Below are 11,581 nucleotides of genomic sequence, written 5' to 3' on the forward strand. Positions count from 1 at the left end.
GGAGTTATACCATCTGTGAGTTGATCCGTGAGATATTTGCATGCTCGTGAAAATTATTTGTGAATTTTGAGTGTAACAGTAGATTCGCCTATGTACTTTTAGTTAAACTTAACCTCGCAATCACATCGTCAGCTTCTTTCTGGATTTCAACAATGATCTCCTCAGCAGTCTTGACTTCAATCACGAGGCCAACACCTGCTCCCACGAAGACGGCCAATCGATTCAGGTCATTTTCACGCTCAGCAACTTTATGTTTGTGAAGCAGTACATCTTTTTTGACACCCCGCTCAGCGTCCAGATATGAGTCATTTATATATGCTCGGCCATTGTAGTTCTGTGGCCATCCAGAGTTGCCACGTAAATCATCATATAGTCTGGTACGAACGGTATTTTTACCGCCATCTTTAATACCGACAATCACTGCCTGAAAAGCATGATCAGCATCCGATTCACTAGCTGCGAGAAACTTCGTCCCAATAGCAACCCCATCCGCACCCAAGGCCAATGCAGCGACGGTGCCTGCTCCGTTCACAATACCGCCAGCAGCCACCACAGGCGGAATTTTCTCCCTACCCGTACTTCCCAGCGTTGAGAGAGCGTACAACACCTCGGGGACCATCACAATAATACTTCCAGTTCTCGCTGTACCATGTCCACCTGCATCGTACCCCTGAACGACAAGAATATCGACCTGCTTGTAAACCCGGACCGCTTCTGCTACTGTGCCTACTTGCACAACAACTTTGGAATCAGGAGATGATTGCCGCAGGTCTCCTATCCATTCATCCATCTGAGCGTCAGATTTTGGCGCGAAAAGCCAGATTGCGCATGGCTTGTACTGGCGCATCAAGTTCATGAACCTGGCTTGCTCTGCCTGATCGACATTCCAAAGGATAGCACCAACACCGATAGGCAGAGTAGAATTTGCCGCTGTCGGAATTGGTGACGAAGTAATGCTAGATGACGCATTCGAAAGCATTGCATCCAGATTAGAGAAATCGTAGCCAGCTCCAATGAATCCGAGTCCACCAGCTCGCGAGACCGCTAGCGCAAGCCTCTCTGATGAGAATAGTCGCATCGGTGCTGCGAAGATAATTGGAGTTGTCAGATGTGGGAACCATGATCTAAGATCTTGAATAGTCATGATCGCTGGTTACATTCAATGTTGAACTGAGAATGTACACTAAAGGCAGATTTGCCTGTAGTGACAAAAGCTTACAAGTTTAGATAATGACGAGCGACAACATTTAAAACTGACTAATATGGTAATCTTGACGTAACTTACTGGCTGTCTGCTGAATATATGCGGCGCCTGGTACCAGAACTAGTCATGTGCTCCTCGGGATTGGCATATAAAACAATATACTTTTACTGTTACAAGTTCCTGATCCCAAATCTAATGTACAAGTAATGAGCATGAATATATACAAACGAAATGTCATGCTATGTGCCAGCACCGCTCTTCCGTATCGTCACCGAGCAGACAAAGTGGCCAACTGATAACGCTAAAACTCATCTACATCTGCCGAGAGCTTCCGCAACTCCCATTCCTTTGTAAACTCTTTCTTTAATTGCTCCAGTTGTGTAATCACTGTAAAAATAGCCTGCTGTAAAGCCTCCCGCGGCGTGTAGCCATCCTCGGTTTGTAGACGTAGGACAAAGTTGGCGAAAAGAGGATGCTCCACCTTATACGCAGCAAAGATAACCTTTGGATCTTGTAATAACTGAGATCGTAATAGATTTCCCAATGTATGATCTTCTCGCTCAAATTTAATGTTGACTGCGTTTGGAATTCGCGAATCTGGTGTGACCGTCACTCTTTCCAATCGTTAGCCAGGTCTTATTCTCAACACGCATGCCAGAGGAAACCTTACTTAGAAACGCCATCTGGCAGAAGGAATAGCTCGAATCTGTCTGGTTGGTTCATCTTTGCTTACGGCTAATAATGATATTGGGTTTGCGGGAACGATATATAGCGATCAGATGTGTTGGCTCCAATATTGATCTGCCAAGACCTAACCCCGATGATTTGGAACTTAAATTGCGTGATGAGCTCATGTGCAGGGGACAAGGATGGAATTTGTTGTAAGATATTATACAAATAACTATTTAGACCTCCATATATGAGCAATACTTAACAACTCCCAATATAATATTTACTCCAACTGTCTTATATGCACCAAATATGAAAATGCGCCCAAAATCCTAATAACATAGGAGTCTATACATCAATAACATCGTATCATATCGTAAATGTGATTCACATAGTATTCGAAATGCTTGTTTCTACATTATATTCCCCCTCGACTCGAAGTCTCACTGTCCGTGGACGGCGTTTGAGGTTCGCCTGCTAAAGTCTCCATTTTGATCGATCTGATCCACGGGTCATCTAGCAACTCGATTGCAGATGCGCGCTTGTATGGATCGCGCTCGAAGCAGCGGAGTAGAAACTGCTGGCCAGCTTCGCTAAGCTGATCAGCGGAGGGAAGTGACGGCTGGTGGCCTGCAGCGATATGATACATGATCTAAACAAACCGCAGTTAGCCCATAATCACGACAATGCACTTGATACATACCGCCCACTCATTGTCGAGATTTGCCCACGGGCGCCTTCCAGTTGCCATTTCAAGAACGCAACATCCCATAGACCAGATATCAACACTTCCATGGCGGCCAGTACCGCTTCCGGTGATAACTTCTGGAGACATGTACATTGGAGTTCCAGTCATGCTGTTCAAATTGGTTCCAACTGTCTCCCCACCAGCTCGAGTCTTACCCTTCTGTGCAATGACTTTCGCCGCTCCAAAATCAACAAACTTAATGACGCCCAAGTGGTCCAGTAAAATATCTGCAGTTATATTGTTAGCCAGTTTCAGATAATTACATCCCATAAAACTCACTCTCTGGCTTAATATCCCTATGTACGATTCCCGCCTCATGAAGGTATGCCAGACCCTCCAGCATCTGCAGGGTATATACCTGACTAACAGTCTCATCCTCTATACGGCCATGTTCCAATAAACTCGCCAGCGAGCCACCTTGACAATACTCCATAAAGATGAACACCTTCTCACGATGCACCTCGACTCCATAGTATTGTACAATATTTGGATGGTTTAGCATTTCAAGAACAGTCATCTCATCTTTAATTGACTTCACGATATGTCGAATTGACTGCGTATCTTGTAATCTAATCTCCTTAACGGCCATAACATCACCAGTCTCAAGATTAACGGCTGCATATACGCTGCCGAACGTGCCACCCCCAATGAAACGGCCCTGCTGCCAGCGGAGAGACACATTAGTGAACGACGACGTCAAAAACATGAGGTACTGAGTTTCACTGTTGCTGTCGTCAAGAACTTTTCCAACACTACGCTGTTCTTCTTGTTGTAAACGCCTCGATTCTTCAATCGTCGCCAGCTCTTTCATCCACTCACCCTTTACCATCTTGATTGAAGCCTCATCATCCCGTTCCCCTTCCTTGATCGGGCTGATGGTCTTTTCTTGCTGCTTCTGTTCAAGAGCAGCAGCCAAACTAGACCTCGCGCCCATGATGTCGAAATGAGAAATCAGAAGTGTCATGCAGCCGGCCACCTTTAGCCTCAGCCGTGAAAACTCCTCATCACTGACAGTAAGGATATTCACACCCTTTGTCATCATCATAGCGAACTCAAGTGCATTTACGGACCACTGAAATGTCTTTTTATCCGTTGCAACACAATCGTCGCACACGAAGCTCACCCAATCGATACTGAGTAGCACCAATTTTAGCGCACAAGCGGCACGTCTATTGGAGTCGAGATAGCGCATAGCACGTTGCCCAACTTCGCGAGCAAAAATGAAGTAGTGGTTCACCATTTCCTGGCATCCGATTCCCTTGCATTGACTTCTGACGGTATCTACGGAAGTGATGATCAGCATTGCTAACTTGTAAAATGTCTTTCGGATTCGTTGCAGTTCACGATCAACTCGAGGGAAGAAAGCACGCTGTTCGACGACAACTAAACAAATATCTGAGACGGCATTGGTGAATCGGCTTCGTGCGGCAAGCAATCGAGAAACAGATCCGTCAGCGACAAGTCGTAATCTTCCAGGCTTTAGATCAAGCTGAAGATCTGGAAGATCGAGATTCACGGTAGGACCATCCCATACTAGCGGCTCTTGCGCACATATGAAGAGAAGATAGGAGAATGTAGTATCGTTTTCAGGAATCTCTTCCCTGGAGAACGCACGTACCATTTCCCTGATCATGCCCAGTCTGTCAGCCAGTGAAGGATCTGCAACAATATGTACACCATCACGCTCTCCCGAGTATATCAAAAAGTGCCCACTTTGTATTAAACTCCTGATGAACTGTGGCATTTGCTGCGCATCAATTGCGTATTCGCTAGTGTTCTCGAACCGATTTTCCAAGATTCTAATACTAGTCAGCTTATACTTCAACGCCGACCAAATCGATCGTACCTTGAGAATCGTAGAAGTTTTCGATGGAAACCTCTGACGTGATCAATAGTAGTATTGTACCATTTATCAATCTCTGACTCCGTCTGCACGGGTGGACCCTTCAACTGCCGCTCAAAATACGACGTAAGCCGTTGCAAAAGTTTCCCAGTGAGAAGACTGAATGACTATTAGCTAACCGAAATTTGATATACCAAAATTGAATAACTACTAATTAAATTACGACTGACCTGAACTGCTCCGCGATTTCAAGGTCTGCACCCTCAACAAATCGTCCCACATCCTTCAAGTAATTCCATTCTCCCTCCACAAACTCTGCCTCTCTGAACGCTTTGAAGTACCTTCGGCCCTTTGCACCGCCAAGCAGCTTACGATGTAATAATTCAAGATAGAAGCTTAATCCATCCAAGAAGATATAGTCGAAGTTCTCATCAATAACTGTTGGTAATTCCCACCCCGGTTCGGGTGCCGATAGTTCAAAATAATCTTTCTTGATATCAACTGCGAGCTGGATTGAAACCTTGAAGACCTCAATCATTTGGTCGATCATCATCATTGTGGGGTTCATTAGCTTGCGAGCATATATCAGTCGAGTTCGGATAATTTCTTGAATGAGCCGAGTAGGAAAGTTCAAAAGAATGAGCAATTCCTCCAGGTATGACGGCAAATGCATTTGCGCAAAAATGCCGCCTTGTTCAATTGTCGTTTGCTTCGCCTTGGCAATCAAAGGCCCAAGAGTCGCCAATATTTTGGTCTCAAAAATTTTTGCAATATCTGATTCTTTGAATATTCGCTCGATAAATGATATAGGTTCGCTCATGGAAGCAGTACTTTCGGTCTTATCAGGCGCCCGTGTGAGATCCAGATCATCATTGCCTATCCATATTTTTAAAGCTTCGACTTGTGAATGTATACTCCCGGAAATAGTAACCCATGATATTAACGCCTCGCATCGACTTTGAAATTCCGCATTGGCTGTCACCGGCTTGTCCTCGCGCATGGCCGATGTACACCTCCAAAGGCTCTCGCATTTCTCAATCTTACGTAAAATATTCTTTATCTGCTCGTCAGGAGGATAAGGACATTCGTCCTTCCCTTGGACTTGAAAGTTCATAAGCTCGTCAATAACTTGATCAACACCCTTCCGAGAATCCTCTAAGATCTTCCTTTGAAGAGCCATAGACCGACCGCAAACTTTTGCTCTAATTTCCAGCCACAATTCGGTTTCCGGTGAAAGCTTTCCTGTAGTCTGACCTGTTTGTAACTTCCGCTTTTCCGACTTAACGACTTCGCCGGTGAGCACCGCCGAAAGCATAGCCTGCCATTCTAGTCTCTCTCTATTCTTGGGATTCTCAAGTTCATCAGGAGATGGCTTCTCTTTCGACGTCGTCAGATTTGCAGCTATCGGCGGCACAAAATCCGAGTCAAATACATCTGTTTGAAAATCTGTTCGTACGGGGTAATCAATGACTGTGGATTCATCGTCGGCCTCAGAATCATACTGGCTGATCCCTCTTGTGTAGTACTCATCATCAAGATCGTCTCGCATTTTCTTCAAATAGAATTTTTGCTGCGCCTCAAAATCATCTGTCGCTCTTGGTGCGTGGCCGCTTTGGTCCTGCTGATTATGCAGCTTCTCTTTTTGCTGCTGCTTGCGAGTCGATACCCGGTTATTTGACGACGATCGATTCTTTCTCGACGTTTCGCTTGCTAGCTGCGGCTTCCGAGCTGGCGCGTAAGTATTAGATGGTACTCGTATCGTCGGCGGTCGCTGAGGACCTGATTGGGCTTGTGGTTGCTGCTGAGGATTCGCTGATAGAGACACTGGCTCTTGCTTCGGACTGAGCGCCTGTTCTGCTGTGATACCGTTGTAACTCATGTTGCCGTTCCACTTTATTTCGCGATTGTGTACTGAATAGTTAGTGTGAACGACAAATACGATTCTTTAATGTTGTTTACGACTGCCTGTCGGTACGGCCACGGACGGCTCTTTAATGCATGATAGTCTGCATTCGATGGGCACGCATTGATGGGCTTGTGCGGGTTATGGGGATCAGCAACGTTAACATGTAGTTACAAATACCCAAACCCACAGTCGACATCGACTGGCATATTTTGCAAAATCCTGCATAGTATGAAAAATTAATTTGGGGTAACTACATCTAACTATGCTGTAACCGAACAAATGAAAAATACATCCACGACTAACTCCAATGTGTAAGACAAATGTAAAAAATACAGGACCCGATACCAATATTGTAGCACGAACAAAGAATGATCAAGTATGTAACACAAAATAAAGTAACAATCTTCCAAACAGGATACCAAATAAGCAATTTAGCAATATTAGCCTCTATCACTGACTTCCTTCACAATACTGTACAAGCTAATGCTGTTTTATTTCAGGAAATAACTCCTGAACTACCTCATCCACAATCAAGCAAACGACATGAAGATTCAAGATCTTATTTTGAAGCATGGCAAATAGGCGCCGAGATGCATGGCGCGCGTTCGAGGAACCAACCACTTTAGCTGCCAGATCTATAATGATATCAGTGTATACTACCTCAAAAGAGTCAAGCATAATGTCTCACCTTGAACAAGGGTCGTTAGCAGGAACGAGGCGTCGCTCTTAGTCTTTGACTGTTCCTTAGAGGAACGAAGTATGCGCTCCGTAGTGCGACTACCATTTGGCCACACTTTCTCGCGAACTGAGTTGATCACGTTGATTACCATGCCTTCTTCCGCGATGCTGTCGATCTGCTCTCGAATTTTCCTCTCAATTGTTCCACCGAGCAACTGCTGCAGGACTACCACACTAGCCCTCCCGCGAAGCCAATTATTACCCTTGTTCAAGTCAAACAGTTCCAGGAACAGGTCGCAAATAGGTTTAATAAACGGGACTTCTCCACTCTTGCTGTTCGACGCTTCTTCGTATGAGTTCAGCTCCGCTTCCACTTCTGCGATGTCATGCCCGTCAGATGAGGCGTATCTTGGTTCAGATGACTGGGCTATTTGCTGCAGCGCCTGCTGCTTGCTTCGTGAACTTCTGGCTTCACTGCCGTTGATGGTCATATTGTCATTGAATGCGGAGCCGCTCTTTGAAGTCACTACACTCAAGTTGCCAGCACTTGCGGTTCGGACATGTTTGGCCGGAGGATTTTTGGAACTATTTTTTTGGCTCTGCTGCATGGTCGCAGCATTATAAATCGCACCAGGAATATGAGTCGCATAATCAACGATGAAGTTATCAAATATATCGTCCATGCCGTCAGATAGCGTATTATACAAACGTGCGACGAGATCTCCAGGCTGGTTCCGATGTGACCCATAACGCTTTCCAGACTTTCCACTTCCCGCAGCGGTGGCGGCTGCAACAGCTGCAGCTGTGGCCGCTGAGACATTTCCGGTCGTCGCGTCTGTCTTCGACGTATTCGTGGTCTCCTCTCGTTGATATCCGTGGAATTCCTGAGACGACAAGAACGCGCGTAGCTCGCGGCTATGACAAACTTCCGGAATGTGCAGCAGTGCTCGAAGATACGCCTCCAATCCAGCCTTGCGGCCCTCAATAAAAGACTTTTGGAATTTCAACATGGCGACGCCTTTCTTCGGGAAATCAATATCGTTAACTTGTGCGAATCGGCGACGCAGGTGCTGATGTAGCTTGAAAAACTCGCTATAGCGACGCGCGACAATCCATGCTGCGGCTATCGACCCGTCAAAGCCTAAACGTTGGACCTCAATGATATACAGAGCGTAAGCTTTGCCGTTATCCGAACCACTAACAGCTGATTGGATTCTAATAGTAGACCGACCCTGTAAAATATTAGTCCAACTCCACAGTCATAGTCGTAAAAAGTGACACGTACATAAAGGCCATTATCGCTTTCCTGGACGATATACTGTTGTCTCTGAAGCTCCTTCCTCCGGATCTCTCTCTCCACACTGGCTTTCGACTTTTTCAAAATCCGCAAGTCAGCAACATTATTAGTCAATTCAGCTTTCTTCAGCAACGATTCTAGCACAGCGTCCTGATTCATCAGCTTATTAATATCATCGGTAATGTGCTGGATCGCCTCAGTAAGGCCGAGATCCCCTGGGTCTGCCCGATGAATGGATGATTCGGTGTCGTCAATCATGTCGTCTGTTAGCGCAGTATCAATTTCGTCCTCAGAGGAGTATGAGTCGTCCGAGAAAATGTCGCGAGAAGTTTCTTCAAAGAGAGCAGATTCCGATGGGAATATATTGTTTTCATTGTTCATACTTGTACCGAAGAGGTCTGAACGGAGATAGGATGATGTCGCAGATTTGGATGTGTTTACGGTGTCAACGACGTCGAGAGCATTGATGCGCGACGACTCCATAGATGATCGCGGTGATTCGGAAGTTCCTGGAGTTTCTGGGACTGCATCTTCATTCGACGACAGGGCCTTTGGATTTGAAGAAGTAGCTGAACGGCTACTGCTGGCGTCATCTGCGGCGGGCCGTGATTGCATGATATCATCAAATGCAGCCTGAACCGCCTGCACCACGTCATCTTCCGGTTGGACAGATATCGAGAGCCCATCTTGATCCAAATCCAAGCTCTTGCGGTCGACAGTCATGTATTCGGGGTCGATATTGAGGTTGTCGTTGACTTCGATATCATTTGGATCATCTAGGAGTCCGACGTGATAATCATCTACCGTACTTTTCTGCGCCTCGCTCTCCGGGTCTGTCGAAGTGAGATATTTCAGGAAAATATCCGAGGTCTTGAATTTTGGAAGATCCTCTTCTTGCAGGATATCATGCACCTCCCTTTGGGCTCGTAGGATAGCTCGCCTGGCTCGCCGGTAATCATTTGGTGTACTGTCCGGATTATCTAAGAACTTCTTTACATCATCTTTGTAAGCTTGGGGGAGCTCAATCAGTGGGTCACTGAAATACGAATTGTAGATCTGATTAATGTCATCCCTGTCAGCAGAGCTCCACGTTTCAGACGTGCTCCAGGTTACGACTGATTCCGGATCCCCATCGCTATCGTCGTTGTCCTCTTCCAACGGATTTTTGAACCCGTTAACCACTAGATAAAATTGTAGCAAGACTGTTCGTCGTTGGCGGTCCATAAATTCCATAAAATATGATAAACCAGCAGAACTCTGCAGCAGTTGCAGTATTGAATATTTTTCTCGTGGGTCGTTGTTGGGGGTTTGACTAGGTGTGGCTTTCACGCCCTACCATCGGATTAGTCTGGCTAAAGTAATACGGGACGAGGAGCACGTACTTTTCGTTTAGAAGGAGACAAATTCTCGTTCGTGAGATCCATAATTTTCAAGTCAATCAAACGCCTCGCATTTTTAAGTCGTCTAATAAGCAGGAGGTCATCTATCGCACTGTTAGCCTGTACCCGCGCCAGCATTCACCATTCAAGGCTGCGTACTTCCATCTATTAGCGCACGTTTCAGTTGGATTGTAATGTCATATCGCAGCCGTCTCGCTTCTGACAATAATGTACACCGTCGGATACCCCTGACAAACTTCTCATACGTCCGTTCATCGGACTTTGCTGTCAACCTAACGATTGGCTGCTGGCTCTTGTTATGGGTCGGATTTGCATGCTTATCCAACGCGGCACGGAGTCGCTGAACGGCCTTGCGGTCCTGTAATGTTGAGCTCGCGTACTTTTCAATTATCTGGTTCCATGTGTCTGGCTCCTCTAGTGCCGAAATAACTGGCAAAATTACAGAGCACGCTACAATCTCCTGAACGAGAATGAACACTGCTCGAGATTGCGCTTCGTGTTCGGGTAAAATATATGGCAGGATAGATCCCACTAATTTCCTAATCCATTCTTTCTCCGCGATTTTTGGATTTGGCGCCTTTAACGACGCCGCAGGATGTAATTCTCCATTTGCGTACTTTGAGGCCAGAGCAATATCCAGCTCTCTCGACTCTGTGAACTGCTTATTAAGGTGTTTGCCCCTTAATGCTGTCTCCGCCGCTGCAAAGTCTGAAACATGTTTAGTGACGATCGGAATAATTTTCTGCATTGTGAAGTCCACGAGGTCGATTTGCAGTAGTCTATCTCTGATGTGTTGGACTGTGATTCTTATTGTGTTTTCGACCTGCGCCGGGAAAGACGCGTCCATAGAGATCTGTGAGTACCAGGACAAAATGAAATCTCTCAGTATGTACTCGATGATTATATCCAAAGACCCCGAAATGACGAATGAAGGAGGATACAGTGGTGCCGAAGACGCTTTATCCGAAGACAACAAGTCAAGTTCTTTCTCCCATGCTTCTGCAGTTGTGAAGGCGTAGGCCGGAAACTTGACCGGTCTATACCGTCGCAAGTTCTCCGATCGAGGAGACGTATGCTTGTAGAAATATCCTACCGCAGCAAGGCTCAGGACTGCGCACACGACGACGCCGAGGAAGAATGATTCGAACGCAACCTGTGCAATGTAGTTCCTGCGTAGGAGAATACCGAGTGCTAGCGCGCCGAATATCGCGACGACGACTGTCGGTATTGATAATCGTTTTTGCGACATTTTACGTGCTGGCTGTGGAGTTGGACTCTGGATATGTGCGTCAGGTCATAATGTAGCTTAGTGGGTGGGTTGTCGACAGAAAATATTGCGAACAAAGATTAACCTCACAAGATTAACGCTGTAACCACGTAGAACCACAATCGCCTTGGGCAGGGTGCTGTAATTGAGATGATACAATGCTTTTGTGGTATCAGACGACTGTGGGTGTAATCTGAGTCGACAAGTTAAGTGCGTCGTTTGCATTTCGTGCTCACAACACCAATGTCAGACTCGAGGCGGGCGCAACGCAATCTCCCAATTTGAAGTTGGAGCCGCTTCCCCGCGCAGAATTCATCAAAAATATTGCACCATACAAAGAATGTATATCTACAAATCCCCTTTAAAACAGGTATTTTCGGTATTTGAACACGATCACAGTAGGGCTGTTTCGAATACGAATATCGGCAGGTTTTCCCAATATTCGTATTCGATATTCGACTCTTTCAAAGGCATTCGAATAATATCGGCTCGAATATTCGTATTCGATCGAATATCGGCGCAAATCACGTGATACTAATTAAATAAGTTAAAGCATTTCCTATTAAAGG

General features: G+C 45.8%; 4 protein-coding genes across 4 annotated transcripts; all 4 read right to left on the reverse strand.

Moving 5' to 3' along the window:
- Positions 1-7: 7 nt before the first annotated feature.
- V1508DRAFT_423711 (2-nitropropane dioxygenase) lies at positions 8-1,264 on the reverse strand. Its single transcript, XM_066941207.1, has one exon. The coding sequence runs from the start codon at positions 1,142-1,144 to the stop codon at positions 89-91; it is 1,056 nt and encodes a 351-aa protein (XP_066793772.1). The 5' UTR covers positions 1,145-1,264; the 3' UTR covers positions 8-88.
- On the reverse strand, positions 1,265-2,046 carry V1508DRAFT_423713 (DNA-directed RNA polymerase). Its single transcript, XM_066941208.1, has 2 exons — positions 1,875-2,046; positions 1,265-1,818 (listed from the first exon to the last, which is right to left on the reverse strand). Exons 1-2 carry the CDS (start codon positions 1,925-1,927, stop codon positions 1,506-1,508), a joined length of 366 nt encoding a protein of 121 aa, XP_066793773.1. The 5' UTR covers positions 1,928-2,046; the 3' UTR covers positions 1,265-1,505.
- A 33-nt stretch (positions 2,047-2,079) lies between these two features.
- V1508DRAFT_423714 (uncharacterized protein) lies at positions 2,080-6,499 on the reverse strand. The gene is made up of 5 exons (XM_066941209.1): positions 4,695-6,499; positions 4,468-4,623; positions 2,901-4,420; positions 2,577-2,848; positions 2,080-2,525 (listed from the first exon to the last, which is right to left on the reverse strand). Exons 1-5 carry the CDS (start codon positions 6,341-6,343, stop codon positions 2,292-2,294), a joined length of 3,831 nt encoding a protein of 1,276 aa, XP_066793774.1. The 5' UTR covers positions 6,344-6,499; the 3' UTR covers positions 2,080-2,291.
- Positions 6,500-6,594: 95 nt separating this feature from the next.
- V1508DRAFT_423716 (PXA domain-containing protein) lies at positions 6,595-11,313 on the reverse strand. The gene is made up of 5 exons (XM_066941210.1): positions 9,884-11,313; positions 9,728-9,828; positions 8,334-9,677; positions 7,059-8,280; positions 6,595-7,005 (listed from the first exon to the last, which is right to left on the reverse strand). The coding sequence occupies exons 1-5, from the start codon at positions 10,992-10,994 to the stop codon at positions 6,851-6,853; spliced, it is 3,933 nt and encodes a 1,310-aa protein (XP_066793775.1). The 5' UTR covers positions 10,995-11,313; the 3' UTR covers positions 6,595-6,850.
- Between the last annotated feature and the right edge of the window lie 268 nt (positions 11,314-11,581).

The sequence above is a fragment of the Lipomyces doorenjongii genome (genome assembly GCF_038497915.1).
Source record: "Lipomyces doorenjongii strain NRRL Y-27504 unplaced genomic scaffold V1508scaffold_60, whole genome shotgun sequence".
In the NCBI taxonomy this organism is placed as follows: Eukaryota; Fungi; Ascomycota; class Lipomycetes; order Lipomycetales; family Lipomycetaceae; genus Lipomyces; species Lipomyces doorenjongii.

Excerpts from the sequence above, each read along its gene's own strand:
- V1508DRAFT_423711 (XM_066941207.1), bottom strand. The coding sequence starts at position 1,144 with ATGACTATTCAAGATCTTAGATCATGGTTCCCACATCTGACAACTCCA.
- V1508DRAFT_423713 (XM_066941208.1), bottom strand. The coding sequence starts at position 1,927 with ATGAACCAACCAGACAGATTCGAGCTATTCCTTCTGCCAGATGGCGTT. Across the intron at positions 1,819-1,874 it reads CTGCCAGATGGCGTTTCTAA|AGTGACGGTCACACCAGATT; the intron begins GTAAGGTTTCCT and ends ACGATTGGAAAG.
- V1508DRAFT_423714 (XM_066941209.1), bottom strand. The coding sequence starts at position 6,343 with ATGAGTTACAACGGTATCACAGCAGAACAGGCGCTCAGTCCGAAGCAA. Across the intron at positions 4,421-4,467 it reads AAACTTCTACGATTCTCAAG|AATCTTGGAAAATCGGTTCG; the intron begins GTACGATCGATT and ends GACTAGTATTAG. Across the intron at positions 2,849-2,900 it reads TAGGGATATTAAGCCAGAGA|ATATTTTACTGGACCACTTG; the intron begins GTGAGTTTTATG and ends ATATAACTGCAG.
- V1508DRAFT_423716 (XM_066941210.1), bottom strand. The coding sequence starts at position 10,994 with ATGTCGCAAAAACGATTATCAATACCGACAGTCGTCGTCGCGATATTC. Across the intron at positions 9,829-9,883 it reads ACGTGCGCTAATAGATGGAA|ATGACCTCCTGCTTATTAGA; the intron begins GTACGCAGCCTT and ends ACAGTGCGATAG. Across the intron at positions 9,678-9,727 it reads TGTCTCCTTCTAAACGAAAA|GGCGTGAAAGCCACACCTAG; the intron begins GTACGTGCTCCT and ends ATCCGATGGTAG.